The sequence below is a fragment of the Abrus precatorius genome, unplaced genomic scaffold (genome assembly GCF_003935025.1).
Source record: "Abrus precatorius isolate BTA unplaced genomic scaffold, Abrus_2018 Scaffold2, whole genome shotgun sequence".
NCBI lineage: Eukaryota > Viridiplantae > Streptophyta > Magnoliopsida > Fabales > Fabaceae > Abrus > Abrus precatorius.
The window spans coordinates 18,901,126-18,921,867 of NW_020874362.1; the positions used below are offsets into that span (position 1 = coordinate 18,901,126).

A 20,742-nucleotide genomic window follows, 5' to 3' on the forward strand; every position below is an offset into this window, starting at 1 on the left:
AAAAAATTATAAATATTAAATACAAACAATTAAAATTTTTAAAAAATAAGACTATTTGTTCTGATATAAAGGAAATGTCTATTATTTCTTTAATTTTTTTTTTACCAATTTATAACTCTTTGAATAAATTTTCTTATAAAAATATTTTAAATATAAATATTTTAAAAAATATTAATAAACATTTTGCAGTGATAATAGAATCACTCTTATTTAAAACGAAGTTTCGTGGCCAATAAAAAAAAAAGTCGCCGTCCATTCCACTAAATTGAAAATTGTGTATAGTTTAGCCATTAAATCAACTCAAATCTAAACAAGTACTAAAACTACACGTAAACTAAATTATAAAATTAAAATAACAATTTTTCGTCATTAAAATTAAAATGGCTAGTAAACCTAATAAATAAATATCAGTGAAGGTCTGGCACAGTTCGATTAACATTTGCCAAGGTGCATGTACTATCCGGCTAGGTTAGCCGGTAGCAAACATCTAGCGAGTTTTCCGAACAGAAGAAGTTTGGGTAAAGGCTTGCAAAAAGTGACAGAACATAGACACAAGAAGGAAACAAAAAACAAAAGTAAAAGAAAATGACATAGGTGTGTAAATATAGTAAAGATTCCAATCATCCTGAGCTGGTTTTTCCCACGCTCATCTCCACCTCGTCCTAAGAATAACCATCTTTCAAAGATATACCAATTTTGAATTCATCTTCTCTCTTGTCACCTCTGGTCCCATTCAGCACCCCTCTCTCTTCCGAACCCACACCAAATTCAGAAAGGAGGAAAGGAATTTTCAACCGCCAAATCGAGTTGAAAAATCCGCATCCCCTCCATTCACGTTTTTGGTGTGGGCATGATCCCACAGAACATGGAATCTTCGGAACAAACCCTTCCAGGGGTAACCAACCATGCCTCCTTAAGGTGACATTCCTTCCCCTTGTCCTCTGTTCAAATAACTGACAATCACACCCCAAATAAATAAATACCCTGTCAGCCCTGTCCTTACGTAAAATTTAAGAAAAGGAAACCATGCAACAGGTACGAGGCTAAGGTTTTGGTTCGGTTGTTTTTATTATAGATGGAATGGTTAGAGAGAAGGGGTAAGAAGGACGAAATGAAAGAAAAGACAAGGCACTGGAGATTGGAATTGATGATTGGGAACAACCAGAGGAAAGAGCTTGGATGCGACGACGACGTATTGGCGTCACCGACGGGTGTGTTTGAGGTGGCTATTTCGGGGGCGGATTCGGACAGCACAGGGAGCAGCAACTGCAGCGGTTCTGGGTCTCCTAGGATGGGCCCACAACGGGCTCAAGGGAGAGATGGGCACACTCAGCAATGGAAGGCAATGATCGATGCTTTGAGGTTCAAGTCGGTGAGAAGATTCTCGACCATTCCTTTGCTTGCGGCTAGCTACGAGATATCTCGGAGAAGCCTTAGAAACAAGTTGGCTCGCATTCGAACCGCTAACGAAGACGACGATTTGGATGCCGCTATTGATCTTGATGGTATTCCTACCAAGCCTTCTTGGAGGAACTTCACTTACGCTGATCTTGCTGCTGCCACCGACGATTTCAGCCCTCGTAAGACTAATTACGCCCTCTCTCCTCTTTCCCTTTTTAATTTCAGCTCCATTTTATGTATGCTTTTTATTTAAATGAATGTCAGATATGTAATATAAATGATTTCGTGAAACTTTAATTAGTTGTGTGCTTCTGATGGTTGCCCTTTTGTCCCACCAACTGAATAATTCCTTTGGGTCATGCTATTTGTTGTTCTGTACACCACCTTTGAGGGCTCGAATTTTCAACAACATTATAAAACCCTGTCCAATTTCTATATAAGGAGAACTTTGTACACCCAACATCCTCAGTGCAATAATGCAGCCAAGTATCATTTTCCAATTCGTATCGAAAGTTGACGAGCCCAAAATTTAGAAGATAAACCAATTAATAAGATTGTCGAAATAAAAAAGATGACTTTGTTTGCAACCCTCCCTCCAATTTAGAATTTATTTGTTAATGTTTGCATTTGTGGTTGCGTAGAGAACATGATTGGAAAAGGTGGTCATGCTGAAGTCTACAAAGGACACTTACCTGATGGTCAAGTTGTAGCAGTTAAGAGGCTAATGAAGAACGAAAAGGAAGCAGAGGACAGAGCTGGTGATTTCCTGTCAGAGCTTGGAATCATTGCTCACATTAATCACCCAAACGCAACACGCTTGATTGGGTTTGGGATCGACCATGGCCTCTACTTTGTTCTACAATTGGCCCCGCATGGCAGCCTTGCCTCTTTGCTCTTTGGTGCAGTGCTGCATCTCTCTCACTTCTCAATGCATCTCTTCCTTCTATTTTTGTAGCGTAAACAGAGTTTACATAAGCTACTAGTTATTAATAAATAATGTGTACGTTTTCCGTTTCGACTAATAAATAGTGTAGACTTTACTAATAAAAGTGACATTCAATATTTCAGGTTCTGAATGCTTGGAGTGGAAGATAAGGTTTAAAGTAGCTGTTGGGGTAGCAAAAGGATTGCAATATCTTCATCACGATTGCCCAAGAAGAATCATTCACAGAGACATCAAAGCTTCTAACATATTACTAAACCAAAATGATGAAGCTGAGGTACTTTTTTATCAGCAGATAGTATAAAACTATGAACTTCATGTTTGTTTTTGGGCAAGATAACAATTCATCCTGTAATAAATTGCAGATTTCAGATTTTGGATTGGCAAAGTGGCTCCCAGATAAGTGGGCCCATCATGTTGTCTACCCAATAGAAGGCACATTCGGGTTCGCATTGCATCATCATGGCTTTGTAATATTTTCTTCCCACTGTAAATCCATTTTCTGAAAATCTGGTTGATCAATGGCTGCAGGTATTTGGCTCCAGAATACTTCATGCATGGAATTGTCGATGAGAAGACTGATGTTTTCGCATTTGGGGTCTTATTACTGGAGCTCATAACAGGTCGTCGTGCAGTTGATTCGAATAGTAGAGAAAGTCTTGTGATCTGGGCAAGTCTTCATAATCCATATACTCAAATCCTCTGTTCCTTCACCTTGTCTCTAACCACGTGCACTCGAAAAAATACTTCCAATTATGAAAATAGAAAATCTTGTTAATACTAAGAAACTTTATTTTCTGTTAGTTCCTTAGGACAGAATTGGAAAAATGTGGTAGAGTTTATGGCATGTAGAAGTGAATTACCTTTCTAGACGAGTGTTATCACATTAATTATCTGAGAAATAATCAACGAGTACTAAGGTTAAGCACTACTAGATTGTCGGAAATCAAGATCTTCTTCATACGTCAGAGCTTACAAAGTTTTATTAAGGTTGCGTACTAGTAATTTAAGACAAACGCTAACCATGTTTATGCTTTGTTCAGGCCAAACCACTGTTGGATGCAATGAGTGTCAAAGAAATGGCAGACCCCAAATTAGAAGAGAAATATGATCCCACAGAAATGAAGCGTGCCATGGAAACGGCTTCAATGTGTATCCACCACATGTCCTCTAAGCGGCCATACATGAATCAGGTAATGGAATGAGTATTCTTTTTAGGAAGCACAACACTTCTAAATGTTACCACGTCCCATTATAATCATAATAGATGCATATTCATGTGGAACACTGCATGGACAGTTAAAATACTTTTTGAAGCATTTTTAATTTTTTACTTCTTTTTTTAAAAAATTTATACCAATTCTGATTGAATTGAAATACTACAATAATTACCTAGAGCCTAAAATTTTGTGGTGCTTAATGACTTGTCTGTATGGGAACATCAGGTTATGCAGCTACTGAAGGGAGAAGAGGTGGCTATTGAACTCGACCAAAAATCAATAGCTCCAAGATCGCTCCTGTTAGATGCATGTGACCTAGAAGATTATACTTGCTCTAATTATTTGAATGACCTCAATCGCCACAAGCAATTAATCATGGAGTGATGCATTACTTGAGTTATGTGCTGCTGCCTGCCGCCTTTTGGGGTTGCATGCTTTCCCCGTGTATCTATTGTAACTTACGGAATAATATTTGTAGCATTGTGTGCGTGACACCGCGTATAAGTGAAGATGACAATGTCACAAGCTTGTTTCTTTCTTCAAGCTTGGCATGGTACATTAGGATTATAATATTTGGCAAGAATCTATCATAGTTTGTGATTGTGAAATTGAGGACTTTCTGAACAACTATTTCTAAAAAAAAAAAATATGTCTGTACCTTTATTATCCTGTAGTGAATAGTCTCATTCTAACAATTTAATTGTAACAAAGTCAGCCCAACTTTGAAATGTGTATTTTTTTTAATGGACAAAGGTAGTCATGTCAATTTGTGCAAGCATATATACATGTATATGTCAAGAACAAGATCTACTTCTACTTTTCTTTTCTTGCAACTAGGCTCCCATAGTGGGTATACATAGACTGGAGGATATCCCAACCTTATATAATAACAATTATCTTAATTTTCACCCTTCATTTATTAATCAACATAGTTTCCAATTAGGCTTTAGCCCAATCAAGGTTTATCTATAATATATTTCGGTGCTTCCTAAAACTCATAACGAATCACATAAATATATAGGATCATAAAAAATATTAGGTTATCCTTTCAAGTCATTTTATAAAACCAAATATACTAATTAGTAAAAGCCTAAATTTAGAAAGTTTCAACATTTTAAGCACTAGCAAAGGAAAATATTTGTAGTATTTTAAGATTTATCATCCATGCTAAGATCAGGTATAAAATGTGTTATTTTGTTATAGTACAACCAATAGCATGTTTTAGTTTGCCATATCAAACCTAACACCACTAATGAAAAAAAAATGTTAAGAATCGAATGCATATAATGCAGCTAAACATTTAATAATTTCTAATTACTTCTGCGACATTCACGTTTCAAACTACAAAAAAACATATAAAATATAAGTAAGAATTACTTTTTACGTAATATAACAGTGACAATTAAGAATAAAAATATGTTATGGTCTAACTTTTTTAAAGCTTAATCTATTTAATTAATAGATTTAATTTAAATTTTTTAAAAAATTTAATTAATTAAATAGGCTAGACTTGAGTTTAAAAAAAAAGTTTGTTACGCTTATTAGAATGACTTATTTAAAATTTATAATAATATATTAAATAATTTTATATAAAAATTACAATATAATAATATATTAAATCAATTAAATTTTAAAATAATAAAATTTTAAATTAAAAAATCTAATCTTTTTTGCTAAAATTGAAGAATGTCTCAACTACATACTCTCTAAGAGAGAGAGTTTTGCTTGCTGGAGTTTTTTTTTGCATATTCTATATGAAAAATATTGTTATTTGTACATGTTAGATTTTTGTTTGTTGCATTTACTAATTTTAGGTCTAAAACTTATTTAGTTATATTGTTTATTGATTTAATGTGTAAGACTTTATGCTACTAGATTTACTTAATGATTTATAAATTGATATTCATATTATTGTATTTTTTGTATGTGTATATGTGGTTTGAAAATGAAAAATAGGAATATGTAATTTTATTATACATATTTAAGGTGTTGAATCATTTTTTTAATAATTTATTTAGATATAAATCTTATGAATTTTAAAAGACATACATATTTAGATGGTTTAATAATTTATTTATAAGAAAGTTTAATGACCTATTGAATGTTTTGATACGAAGTAGGCCATTAAAAAGGATAATAGATCAAATGAGGCTTTTAAAAATGTCAAGCTAGACTTAATAAAAAGCCTTTGACGGGTAATAGTTCAGACTTAGGCTTAACAAAATATTAGATAGGCTAGGCTTATTTATGCAAAGCCTAACCTATTTCCATTCTTAGTGACAATTGTGTTTATACGAAAGTTCACAAAAACACTCTTACTAAAATACTCCTTTGTCACTATGTTAGTAGCTTGTGGGAAAGAAAGAGAGGAAGGAAGAGAGAGAAGGGGGACTGAGATTTTTCAAAAGATGTGTTGTGAATTTTAAATTCTTAAAAAGTTTTTAACCAACCGAGAAATATACCTACCAATTATAAGAAAGGGGAGTGTTTGAGACCCTCCCAGTATCATTCTCACATAAATTATATTGCAAACATTTACTACTATTGTTCCTTAGATGTTAAATAAATTCAAAGGTTAAAAATGTTTAGATTTAAATAAAATTTAAAATTGAAAATAAAACAATAAGTAGAAAAATCACAAAGTTGATTTATATAAATGAAAGTTTGGAGCTTCAAATTTTTTTATGATTACATGTATTTTTTTTTATTTCAATTTCATTCAATCATGTTAGACCAATTACCAATCATCTAATTAATTATTACTACTATCCAATTATCATGCAATAATGACATTCTCCTTATTATATGTTATTCTAATGATCATAGACAGTAACAAATAAATAAGAGAATTAAGAAATATTAGATTTATTAAATTTAATTAACTAATTGGAAACCGAGGTAATAGATTGATAATCTTAACTTCTAAACTCAAATTACCTCATAGTTTTATTAACTTATTAATGGTTCGATCACCTATTAATTTGTTAAATAGGCTTACTCTTGAGTGGTCAATTCAAGAATGTAAATAACTACAAAGAGATAATTTCAATCATCAATAACATTTGAATAAAATTAAATTGGGGTTCAAAAGAGGTTACATCACAAGAACTCACCTCAACCTCATGGCAAGAGATATTTAGTTACACATAATCATAAAGATGAAAGAAAATATAACTCAACACAGAACATTTATAAAAAAGAAATAATAAGGAGCGATAAACCACATGACTAATTTATTTTGACGAAGGCATGACTCTCTGACAGAGAAAAAAAGAGATGGAGAGAGAGATAGGTTAAGTGTCTTTTACTAGAGATAGTAAGGTCCTTTATATAGAGTGTGAATCCAAAATGTTATAATTTGACCTTCTAAAAGATATGATTTTTTGTCAGATTCAAATTAAAAATTTTAAATATACTTTCAAGATTCAAAATTTAAAATTAAAATTAAACCCAAAATCCACCAATTCTTTGTTTATTGTAATAACGTATGATTTAACCCATTTTAACAAAATTGCATTGTCGCTACTTTCTACAATAAAATCAAGTGAAACTTAGTCAGTTCAAGGAGTAAAACAACAAATCTAATGGAAAAATAGGTTAAAATTTCATAGATAAAACAAAATGATAGTTTATTCAGTTGTCAAAAGTTTAAGCATCTCATGCTCTATTTATAAGCACATGAATATAGTTAACCCTAATTTTCTCTTACTATTGCGGCTGAACTCATTCTTAATGAGTTTGACCTAATAAAGTATTTTTAAAGTCCAACTAAAATATTACATTTCTAATGGACTTGTTCTATATGTGTGACCTATAAGTATTTTTTATATTTTGTTATAATATTATTTATGTTTAATATCATAAATACTAAGTCGTATCTAGAAATACATCAATATAACCCGAATACAAAAAATTTCTTTAAATTGACATAACCTATTATGTGATAATTATTTATACGATCAGTCGTTTTGTTTATTTATCTAAATTAAACATGAGATATAGACATGTCATTCTCGCATGGTTCAATTTATATTCCTTGACATCTGAGCAAACTTTCCAAAAATAAATATTTCATATTTACCTTTCCTAAGCATGGTCATACATCTTAAAGTTTTACTCTATCAAGTGGTCACAAACATTACTCTTGTTAGACAAGAGGGACAAACTTTCTTTACATCGCTCACATACCTCCACATGATTTTTACTATACTTATTGCATTTATGATCACCTTGTTGCAAGTAATGGTTAACAAAATTAAAGTGTAACATTCCTCATGTAAGAATTGTAGTCATGTCAAGTCAAAAGATTACATATATTATAATCACATTGAGAACTGTTTATGACACTCATGTAATAACTCATGCAACATTCTCATGGTAGATTAGTCTAGTGTATCATTACCCTTAATGTGAAATCGTGTTAAAACTTATTATCTCATATCTATGATATGCGAGATTTGATCATGAGTCACTCATACACTAGCCTCAATTATTATATTGTTCTAATATCAATACTTAACTAATAATATATTTAAGAATAGTGCTTTGTAAAATCTCATGATCAGTCATCTATTTAATGTTTTATAAAGTTACATTTACTATTCTAATAACACTAATATATTCTTCAAAAAAATTATTAAAATAAAATGTCTCTTTTACTAAATATAAACATTATACAAATTTATATTCAAAACATATAAGCTTCTAGTACTTACACTAACAAAAACTGCTTACATGGTAACTTTTTGATTCACAAAAAAGAAATAAAATGATCAACATTAGCATATACCTTAATAATAATAATAATAATAATAATAATAATAATAATAATTAGCTTAGTTAAGACTATTTACCAACTATCTCTAAGTATAAGCACACATATGTGTACTTTTTAAGATCAATTAGAAATATTTTGTCATTGTAATTCCATTTGTTCAACAAGAATAAGGATGAACTTTTTTGTCCAATACTTTATAACTTTTAGTTGTTTTAACATCATTAGGTGTATAAAATATTTTCATTAGCAACTCTCTAATTATCTCTAATTATCTCTTTTGAATATCAGTCACCATTTTAATAATTAATGTCTTAATTACGGCCAACATAATTTAAGTTCTTAAAAGCATTTGAAAGAGTTAATAGTAAAAATGGTATATAACTTTATAAATTCTTTTCAACTTATTCAATAAACTTTTCAGTATAACTTGCGACACCTCATTTTTTTTCTATTTTTACAAAAAATATAAAATGTTATCAAGCAATTACAAATGATTTTGATTATGCATCTTTTGATAAAATTAGTTAGATTAATTTTTGAATTTTATTGTTACATTTGTCATTGAAATTTGAAACTTTTTTTTTTCTTGTTATACACTATTTGCCTATTGTTTTGTGCTAAAATTTGACTTAATAACTAGGAACCTAATAAAAATTGGAAAAGAAAATGTGTTTTTAAGTGAAAATAATAGTAGAATAATAAAAAAAAATTAGAACTTTATAACTTATTGTTAGGGCTATGAATCAGTTGGGTGCAATCAAGTTTGAATTAAAATCACCAAATCTACACATAACTGTCTCTATTCTAGATCACTTTTGTCTAGCTTATATCTTGAGTTCTTTAAGTTGTTGGCTTAATAGGTTACATTATGTTTTGCTACCTCCATCACTGTCACTAAAATCATTGTTCACCACCACTATAGTCATTGTATGCACATTTCTGCCATCATCGATACCATTATAACACTCTAACATTGAAAATCCTACCAAGTTTATGCCATTGCTAGTCTCTCTTATGATTCACGATCACCATGTGAATTGCCATAAGAGGATTAAGAGTCCCTTGTGCAGTTTTGAACAAACACACATCAAAGCCTTATGCAAGCTTCCTTGCAACATAGGAAGCAAATTGTAACACCCTAAAATTTTAAATCCGTATAATGTATATTTTATCCTTTATATTATGAGATAAAATACAAATTTTGTGTATAATGAACTTTATTATAGCAAATCAATGAAATTTTCTTTTAAATAGATTTATGTATATGATAATTTCATATTTTGTAATGCTAATAGAACAACAATAATAAATACTCTAAAGAATAAATAAATAACACAACTAAAATTTAGTATTCTTCATGAAAAACCTGAATGAATATACATTACATATATCAATATAAAAATTTACAAATCGTTTGTCAAAATATATGGGACATAAAACAATATTTACATAACCAAAATAATTACAACATATATGTAAGTTCAAGTTCCAAAGCAATCTCTCCCATAACCAAATACTGAAGACTGATCCTATTCATCACCAGCATCCCAACTCTCTATCTCGTGTTAGATTATTTTAATAATCTTATTATAGTGGCCTATGTAACTTATAGCATGACTATAATTAATGATTTAACGTGATGGTGGTTAAATATAAAATATAGAGTCATTGAGGGTATAATTGTAAATACAATTATAAGGAAACTCTCCCCTCTCCATTCATATAACTAAAAGAGCGGTTAACAAATAGAGGTTAAGGCATTCTCTATTTTTTCTATCACTTTCACGGTCTCTAAGTGTGCTCACGGTAAACGCAATTAAGGAACTTTCTCTCAACCATCTGAGAGGAGCTAAAAGAGGAAGGAAGAGTTGGGAAAAATATAAAGGGATCAACGATATCAAAGAGAGAGGTAACATCAAGGAACAATGGATTCAGGTTAGTGCTCTCTAAACCCTTAACTGTGTGAGAACCATGTATTGTATTGTGAGAACAACGTAATTCAAGATTGTATGGGAAAAGGTAATTTCATAATAGTCTTATAAAATGGAAATTACATAATGGAATAAGAAAATTCTAACATCTCGGTTAAATCCTCCAAATCCAGATCATCATCTGATCCAAGGTAACAATCGCCTGAATCAGCTGCAACCTCTGTACTAGTAACGCGCTCAAATGTCTATCTGGACAGTCTTCTGAGGTGGTCGTGGTCGTGATAGGTAAATAGATAGGTGAAGGCTGCCGGAGTCCTAATAGTGCCATTATACATATAGATACACAAGGTTTGATGTATTCTATTCCTAGAAAAATCAAATAGAATACTATAAAAGAAATTCATCTCCAACATAACAAAAGTCCTAGGTTCATCTTCCACACAAACAGCAAATTTAAAATAACATACTATTTGATATTCATTAAATATAAAATTAAGCCTATTATGTACTGAGTTATCTATTAATCTAACTCTTCCCTGAGACTCCGTCATCCTGTTTTTCTGAAAATATTAGTAAAGATGAGCGTCTATTCTATTATTTTCCAAACATTATATCACAAAATCATAGTTTATAGTATAAATGCAGTATATCCATTTTCACACTAAATTCACATTGCAAACATATTCACACACACATCATTCATATTTTATTATCTATTATCCGTTCTTTAATTTTTCAATATGCACTCCCAGTGCACTTTGATCACAGATATCGATGCCTCTAACATTTTTTGTGGTCTTACTCAACTAGGTAAATAGTCGTCGGTTAACCCATGCACACATAATCAACATGTACAATAATCAGGCCCCTTAGCAAAAGCATAGTCAGGAGTCTAGTCAGAAGACGAGTGTGAGGTCACATGATGCATTCACTCTCAGAAAGAGCGTGTCCACATACGCAAATTTCACTTACCACCCTACGTTTCCCCAAGATTTGCATCGTCTTTAGACTTTATACCCCTAGTGTATCTTTGTAACTATTCACACTAGATCCAATCCATATTCAACTCTTAAGTCATTATCAGAGTTATCCTTTTTCCCATTCATAAGATCGTGCTTAGTAAAGCACTTCCAGACTAATTCCATTCCACTCATACATTTATTAATATAGTTATGACTGTTAAATCCTTCAGATCAATCTCATACTTTATCATACCATTTCATTCAGACATATTCCATAAAATCACATAATAATCATTCATCAAGTTTAATCATATTTCATATTAAGTACTCATCATATAATGCATATATCAATCAGTCCAAACAATCAAACAAACATCTTTTCATTCATTATTCACCCAATAGTTATCTCAACCACATATTCTCATAAAATGTTCATGTAACGGTGCCCAACATTTCTTGATATGCTTGCTTGGGTGAGCTTCATCTTGCTTGAGCGAGATAGCATCCAAAAAGCACAATATTTCTCCTGTGAGTCCTCCCCTAAGTGACCCATCTCGCCTGAGTGAGATCCCAGCTTGCCTAAGCGAGATCACTCTCACTTGGACGAGGTAACAGTTGGGCTGAATTTATCCTATCTCACTTGAGCGAAATAGCCTTGCAACTTTGTATTCCTCCACGCTCAGTCTCACTTGGGCGAGATTTACCTCGCCTAAGCGAGATCTCCTGCACCACAATCCTTCCAAAAATCCTCTATACTTTCTTCTAAATGTACTCTAATACTACTTAATATTAAACAAAACATAAATTACTGAAAAATGAAAAAAGGGTGTTACACAAATAATACACCCACAACAATGAAGGAGAGCCAGAGGTAGGAAGAGTGACTATACTCAGAGAAGATGAGAGAAACAAGGAGAAGGCATTAGATTTAGAAGAATGGAGAAGAAGATGAGTGAAATGACTAAGTTAAACAAAAAGAATGAAGATTTGTTTTCAGGTCGAGTACCAAAAAAATAAAACAACTCAATATGCATTTTCATGCATGTTTATCTGATTATTTATGTATTTTATCAATTTAAGTTGGCATTGAATACTTGCTTACACCTACTTATTATTTTAATTTTTTTATATAATTAATTATATACATGGTAATAGAAATTATTAACTTGTTCATAATTCTTAAACACATTTTTATTGATCCTTAGATACACTTATCTAAATTTCACATAATAAAAAAATTTGAGATAAATTCAAAAGAACATTGAAAGTTTCACGAAAGTCTTGTAGAACAAAACAATAACAAAATGATTCCTTTTACACCACAATCACTCCTTTATATATGTAAAATCTCACCTTATTCTCCTTTTCCTTTTACACTTGCTAACCAACTCCTGTCCCTCAAATCTTTCTCCTTCTCATTTTCTCCTCCTAGTTCCTTAATCTTAAGAAAAAATCTATCATGGTTCATAACTCCCAACTGTTAGAAGTTTGATCTCTTTGCTAAAGGTAAGTCTTCCTTCCTTTTAAGTCCTTTGTTTCAAGCTGTACCAATAAAAAATACTTGAACTTTGTATCTAACTTTTTTCTTTATTTTATATTCTTGTCTTAAAATATTATGAAGTTTAATATTCTTAATTTCTTATTCAATACAGATAATAATTTATAACAAGGAAGGGAAATAAAATGAGAATTTTTTTATATTTATAGCTTAAGAAATTGAAGAAAAGTAAAACTTATATTTCTTTTATTCAATTTTTATGAAGATATAAGGGTATTAAAAAATTTATATGAAATAGTTTTAAAATTTTGAATTTACAAATAGAGTAAAAACTAAGATTTACCTCTTAACAATTTACTTAATTCATATTATATACATATAAGTTTAAAACATAGATGACATTGTCTTTCAACAGAGAAAATTTTCATCTAAAATTAAATGTAAACTACAATTAAAAATAGCTAACTATCAATTTTTCAAATGCACTTCAAATTATTATTTATAACAAAATTTAGCAAAGTATCATAAATTCTAAAATTATCATTAAAAGTGCCTACATACTCTTGTCAACTTAAAATAGAAAATAAATCAAAATTATTACAATCTTCAGACTAGTTTAAATTCTAACAGAGTAGTCTTTCCTACAACTTCACTAAGAGTATAATCCTAGGACGAATCAGTCTTCATTTCAACTCCTGAAAAATAATTGTAAAGGTAAATATTTATCACTCTACTAAATTATTTGTTTTATAAATGAAACAAGTCATACAGAAACATCATTAAATACAATATACATCAAAATAATGCTAGCTCGTATACTATACTAAAGAATTTTCAGCAGATCAAACATCATAACAATCACATCATTAATATTTCAAAATATACACTAAGATCATGTCATTTCATATATTCTTACATATATCAACATGTCATAATATGTGTGTTATAGTTATATTAATTGATATATTACAATATATGTATTATATCTACACCCGTCGATATATTACAATACCTATATTATAATCACACCAATCAAGCCATTATGACTCATGTATTATAATCATACATCTCACAATCATTGCTCTTGAGTCCCTTGAGGTCTTCCATAAGTAGAGATAGTTGTTAGCTACCCATGCATTCACCCTCAATAAATTGTGTACACACAAGCAAATGTCATTCACCACCCTACATTTTTCCAGACTTCCACAATCAGTCCCATATTCTATACTCCTAGTGTATCTCTATAACTATCCATACATATTTTAGTCAGTTTTTAATAACACATTTTCTCAGTAATTATCAATCACTCACCTCCATTTCTTTTCATCACTTTTATCATGATAGTATAATTTCTGTCACGACCCCTTTTATAAGGAACCGAGAATATTGTTTCTACACTACATTCTTATTTAAGATAGGTAAATAATAGAGAATATAAGTATAAAATTCACTTCCCATTCAAAAAAAAACAAAGTTTCTTACAACAAATATCCAACAGATCAACATAGTATTATATTTAGTTTATAATATTCAAAATACACAAAATTATACTACGTAACTCCCTCTACATGAGGTCTCACAATATAAGGAAAAAGGACTTTGATGCAATATTACTCGACTCCAGCTTCTAACATTTCTTCACTGGCCCCTCAGCCTGTGAAGTAGATGCAACACCTGCTACATCTACTCACGTACCACCATACGATCATCGCAGTACACACGCACACAACGACATAGAAAGAAATGTAAGGGTGAGCTTACAAAAATAAACTAAAATCATATATATATATATATATATATATAACAAAACATTACTCACAGCAATAGCCCCATGCATTACCAGCCCTCATGTATTACCAGCCCATCTAATGCACAGCACGAAAACGGTTTCCAACTGGTTTCACAGCCTAAGTAATCCAGAAGGAACTGAGTCGGTCTAGAAGCGACCCATTCCGGTATCTGAATCCAGACAGTACAGCATAGCAGCTCAGCATGAACTTACCGTTACACATCTACCCACCTAAACATGTAACTCAGCTTTATAATGATGCAAAACATATATCTCAGCATGATGCACACCACTAAAATTATTTTAACAGCTCAGCTAAGGCAAGTTTATAATAGATCATCCAAAATTTCAACATTTAAATCAATTAACAACAGTTACAACTTAGAAAATAGCTTTTATTCAAAAGATCTAACAAAATTCATATCAAAACTTCTTGTAATAACATATCAACCGTTCAAAACATAGATTATAGGCTAAAGTAAGCTCCCCTTACCTTAGAACGATGATTCACACTAGATCTACCGAATATTACTTATTTTATAGCAAGATTCACCAAAGATCTGGCTTTAGAACAGAGTTTCTCCTAAGAACACCATAAACTTCTATGAGAAAGAGAAGGAGAAGAGAAACGAACGGTAAATCTAGCTTCAAACTTAAAGAAACTTACTTCAAATCCCTTAGAATATACGTAGAATCTCAGATCTGGCGAGAAATCTAAGTTTAGGATGGTTTAATATGAGAGAAAATAGTGGTATATGGCCTTGGAACCTTTGAGAACCTTGTATAGGAGTGAAGAAATGAAAATTTCGTGTGAAGCCCCCTTTTTAAAGAAAATTTTTGAAATTTACTATTCATCACCGAAATTACTGTTCATTGCAGGAAACACTGTTCATCGCCTTACTGAGAAACGCTGTTCAGAATACTATTCACGCCAAAAACACTGTACACGCACTGTACGCATATGTGATGTCAGCCATGACAGCAGATGATGTCACTGATGACATTAGCGGTCACTGTACATACGCGGTTTTTACTGTTCATACGCGGTTTGTACTGTTCATAGGAGGTTTTACTGTTCATTTGACACTGTTTATACAGTATTGTTTGCTTTTTTTTTTAATAATAATTTCAAACTCCATCTAAATCTATTCCAATACCAAATAATCCTTCAATTAACATTTAACAAGTATAAAATATTATAGATTACTCAATAATAAATCACAAGCCTGACAATTTCCACTCTTTTTCTTTCTCATCATAATACAATTTCACCATACTAGGTCATTTAGATACAGTTAAATTATCAAACAATTTGCTTGAGGTCAAACACCTCAGGAGTCAGTTCGAATCACATTTTTCAATAAAACATAATTCACTTCATTCATTACTTTAAACAAATAATCATAATCTCAACTCATGTTTCCAAAATAAAATAAAGTACATAACTACACACTCCAATAGTCTTTCTAAAATTTTCTATCATATGCAATCAATACAATATGCCGAAGGTCAAACACCTTCGAACTCAACCCAATCGTACTATTTTAAAAATATATTGCCAGAAATCACACTCTCTCGATCTTTATAAAAAAAATCATCTATCCTAATGTTTAGTATCTTCTACTTTCCATTTTCTAACACACACACACACACACATATATATTGAATAACACCTTTATGAAAATATTCTTAAAAACTCATTCTTAAACCACACCATAGTTTTTCCATACTCAAAAGTCTATTTCTAACCATATGATTTTAAGAAAACTTTATAACTTTGCTATTTAAAATGAGGTAATTTGAGTTTTCTAAGCCAAGATGCATAATAAGATTTAGGATTTGGGATCAACTCCCTTTACTTGAAAATAAGTCTTTCACAACGAAGAGAAGAAAGACAGTGTCTCTAAGACTTAGTTCTTCTTGAGATCCAAAGGAAAGCTGCAAGGTTGTGATGGAAGATGTTATCTAAAAGACCAAGATCTCCTTGGGATCAAAAGGAGAGGATGTTAGAGCTCGGATTGGGAAGAGGTTCAGGGTTTAAGAAAGTTTTCTTTGAGGAAGGAAATTAAGAGAATAAAGAGAGGGATGAGATTGGTTATTTGTTTTGAAATATAAACTTTTAAAATGTCAGAATTACTTAAATACTCATTTTTCTTGAGAATTCTCGCTTGAGTGAAAAAAGCATACAAAAATTGCTACTTTTTTATTGATATTTTTGCTTGAGCGAGAGTATTTTTTTTAAAAAAAAAAAATCTTCTATTTTGAAAACAAGAAATACAATTAAAAAATTAAGATGTTACATGAAGTATATAAATATTTGCTTTAAAGAATTTCTACATAATATTATTATACGGTTGTTATTCAACAACAACTATGTTACATTAATCCTTAATTCTTATATCATGAATATGTTATCTTATTTCTTTATTTTTAAAATTTCTTAAAGGGAATCTATTACTTTTTTTCAAACACATATTTGTTGCTTAATTTTTAAATTTTACAATATGTATAAATTTTCATTTTATGTTGCTTATACTATATTTTTTATATCTATTTGTTTCTCTGCAAAAGGATGTTGATTTTAAATCGTTAAAAGCAAATATAAGTTTTTGGTTCTACATCAACAAAGAAATCTCTCGTTACAAGGTGCATAATTTTTTAGAGATGAGGTTTATATATTTGTAAATTTTGTTGCAAGAGCACCACTAGAATTTATACTTTTTAGGCAAATTTCCTACAAAAACTTGTCAAAAATTCCTAAGAAAACATGTTTCATGAAAATTTTGTTGTAGATTAATTTTTGCAAGAAAGAAGAACAAAGATGACAAGTAGAAGTAACGAGCTATGACATTCTTGTTTGAAGAATTTTAATTAAAAAAACTTCACATATGCTTTAAGTGTTTTGGATGAATTAAGTGTTCTTGATATCATGCATTATTTTCTAATGACTATGACAATAAAGTTTCAATTAAATGCTAATTTTTTTAATTAATAAGTTTTATGAAATTTAACATAAATGTTATAAAATTAAAATATTTTTTAATAAAAAATTAAAACTTGATTAAAAACTAATTTTAAATTAAATATAAATTTTAAAATCAATTTTAAACTAATTTTTAAATTAATAAATATGGATTGATTTAAAATATATTTAGATTGGTTTTGAGCTAATCCAATCTATGCAAGCACCAGTAACAAAAGCTAAATAGGTTATATTTAACATAATTGGATTTAGATTAAGGATTTTAGTATTATTTAGTGAAGCGTAGCCATGTTCTGCTGCCAATGGGAATGAGCAGACCAAGAATGCCATTGCCATTTCCCTACATTGTTTCTCCACAAGTATAGCAAATGGCTTGAATTAGTGACTTATATGTACGATATTACAATACTTATTACCAATATTTTCCTACAACTATTCGTTTAGGGTGTGAACCAACCCAAATTATTAAGGCTGATCGACCTTTGCTTAAAAATAAATTAACTAATACGAATAAACTTCTTTAAGAGTAAGTAGAACGAGACAAACGGAACAATCTGAGGATGCATACTTTATTAAGATGTATGAATACTTAAAGCTTCTGAATAAATAATAGTGGAATCAAATTTCTTAGAGCAATGAATATCCGTATCCCTATGAAAGTCTATCAATATTAATAAATCTCACACTTATATTTTAATTACATAGCGACTAAAGTTTTGCATAAACTTATTTATAAGGTTTTAAATTTTTTTTCTTTGATATATATAATGAATTCAATTCAATATTGTACTTCAGCATGTGTGCAACACACATGCATGAGTTCATATTTTGTTATATTAATAAATATTTAAATCGATTCACAAATGAATAGATATTTTCTGTATAAACTGCTGCAAGAAAATTGTCCACGTAACATATATGTAATTTTATTTTATTTTTTAAAAAAAAAGAGGAGATGCCGACTTGTAATATCTAAATTAAATGTGTAAACTTTTATATTACATAGGAATGGAAATTATATACGAAAAAATTATAACAATAAATTTATAAATATTTTGTCTACGGTCACTGATATCTTCTAACAAAATAAGCTAATTCAAGTTAGGTTAAAAAAAAAACAATTTCTCCGACTATTTTAAAAATAAGTTTTATATTATTATAAAAATTTATTAATATTTATATATTTTTATAAAATTAAATTTAAAAATTAAAAATTAAATTAAATTAAATTTTTGTAAAAGTTAAATTCAAGTTATCCGTATCATGTTTTGGAGAAATTAAATTAGAAAATTTCTAAAACAAAATGAAATGTAGAAATTGTTTTTTAAGATGTAAAAAAGTTTAATTTATAATAGACATTTAACGCATATACATCAATATTGTTTGCTTTTAGTTTTAGTAAATTTGAAATATTGTATCAATCTTACAAAATTCAACTTTCACGCTTTGTCAAGGCTGTGGCTGAATTCAAATCAAGAAGTCTTTGTAGAATTTTCATTTTGCAATGCTAAATTTCACATGCTTTGACAATTTGAAGGTAGAATGATTTGAGTGAAGTAAATTGGTTTGGTATAAGGTGATTGCTGTGTATTTTACATATTGTTTAGATTAACAGTTATAATTTTTTCTTTATTATAAAAAAAATATTAACTTTCTTTTACTAAACCACTAACTCTATATGTCTATTAATTTTAAAATCAACAATAACAATCATTTTACATATAGAGGTATTAAATCCTCTTAATTAAAAAGAATACAGCAAATTTTACCTTAATATGATAAAGAGTAATTCCAATCATCCGAAGGTGCATTTTATTTATTTCGTGATTAATAGATATTTTTTAAGAAGAAAATAATTAAATGAATGAAAATGGATCATATTTTTTAGATTAAAAATTGTCTACAATACAAATACAAATTAATTATTGTAGTCAAATATAGAAAACTGAAGTATCATACTAAAATTGTCTTCAAATAACTGTTCATTTTTATCTTTGTTAATATTAAATGAAAATTCTCTTGCTTTTACGTTAAATTATTATCACATTGAATTTCTTGCAAATTGAAACAAATATACATATATTAAATATTTATTATACTTATTTACTAAATAGATTAACTATTATTATATATTATAAGAGAATAAAATAAAATATTTAAATTATTCACAATCCAATTTATTTATTTACTTCAGGATCTTACTAACAAGTATTCTGAATTTATTCATTAAAAATTAATATATAATATTTTTCATAAAAATATATTAAAAATTACTAAAATAAAGTTCTTTTACATTTTTAATAAAAAAATATTTTTTTTTTACTTGTTACTGGTTAGCATTTTCCTTTACCTTAATACACGAGCCCGAGTCCATTATTACGAAGCTAAGCGCAAATCTAGACAACTCAACAACACGTAATACTAATGGCATCAGAAGCTATGCTGCAATTGGGTATCTTAATCAGAACGCTGTCCATGTTTTTCATCGTGCACAGCATCCGAAGCCAAACAACCCAATCCAGAACTCGAACCCGAAATAAGAACCACCAACCCGAACCGAACCGGTATCTGGCCCAAGCATCGCGCCACCTCGCTCGAGCCAGATCCACGTCGCACGGAGCCCAACACGCCAAGACCGCTCTTAGTGAGACCCGCGGGCCCACATCATCCGGGCCCAAGCCCTCCACCTCATGGGCCACCCCGCCGCCGCACTCAGGTCCTTCGACGCCGCCCTCTCCTCGCCGGCGGCTAAATCCCGTTCCGCCGAGGAGCTCGCTGACGGGCTTGTCATGAGGGCGGAGATGAAAATCACCGTGAACCGGCGGCGGCGAGTTGACTCGGCGATAGTGGACTTGGTGGAGGCAGTGAGATTGAGTTGAGGGGAAAGGTGTAACTCGGAGGCTCTGTGTTTGCTGGGGAAGTGTTACGAATGGAAGGGAATGAAGGAAGAGGCTAAGGATGCGTTCCAGAAGGTTCTTGAGGTTGAGCCCGATTCTGTGGAGGCTCTTACTGGATTGGATCGTTTGGGCCTTTGTTGAGATAATATGCCAACACGCAATTATTGTCCTTTTTAACTATCTTTAGGCTTTGTTGATCTTCTGTAATAGGAGTGGCAAGACATTGACCCGATGAAAAAACAAAAAGAACAAATGTTGATGTAACATTAGAAACAAATGTTGCTTAAACACGTTGAGTTTTGATAATTTATGTTTTTATTCTTAAATTGAATGAATTTTAA

At 30.5% G+C, this 20,742-nt stretch overlaps 1 protein-coding gene and 1 pseudogene across 2 annotated transcripts; both read left to right on the forward strand.

Moving 5' to 3' along the window:
• The first annotated feature begins 915 nt into the window (after positions 1-915).
• LOC113858780 (receptor-like cytosolic serine/threonine-protein kinase RBK1) lies at positions 916-3,970 on the forward strand. 2 transcript variants are annotated; one of them, XR_003503438.1, is made up of 7 exons: positions 916-1,580; positions 2,043-2,300; positions 2,470-2,621; positions 2,710-2,789; positions 2,876-2,967; positions 3,388-3,537; positions 3,790-3,925. XR_003503438.1 is itself a non-coding variant. In XM_027491532.1 (7 exons), the coding sequence occupies exons 1-7, from the start codon at positions 1,076-1,078 to the stop codon at positions 3,946-3,948; spliced, it is 1,443 nt and encodes a 480-aa protein (XP_027347333.1). In that variant the 5' UTR covers positions 916-1,075; the 3' UTR covers positions 3,949-3,970. The 2 variants fall into 2 exon arrangements, 1 of the variants encoding a protein (XP_027347333.1); XM_027491532.1 differs by having other exon boundaries at positions 2,876-3,014; positions 3,790-3,970.
• A 15,958-nt stretch (positions 3,971-19,928) lies between these two features.
• LOC113859566 lies at positions 19,929-20,542 on the forward strand (annotated as a pseudogene).
• Positions 20,543-20,742: the final 200 nt, after the last annotated feature.

What these genes read in the sequence shown, in the direction of transcription:
- LOC113858780 (XM_027491532.1), top strand. Translation starts at nt 1,076, where the DNA reads ATGGAATGGTTAGAGAGAAGGGGTAAGAAGGACGAAATGAAAGAAAAG. An exon ending in CCTTGCCTCTTTGCTCTTTG is followed by an intron (nt 2,301 to 2,469) that starts GTGCAGTGCTGC and finishes TCAATATTTCAG; the next exon opens with GTTCTGAATGCTTGGAGTGG. An exon ending in GAGAAAGTCTTGTGATCTGG is followed by an intron (nt 3,015 to 3,387) that starts GCAAGTCTTCAT and finishes TGCTTTGTTCAG; the next exon opens with GCCAAACCACTGTTGGATGC.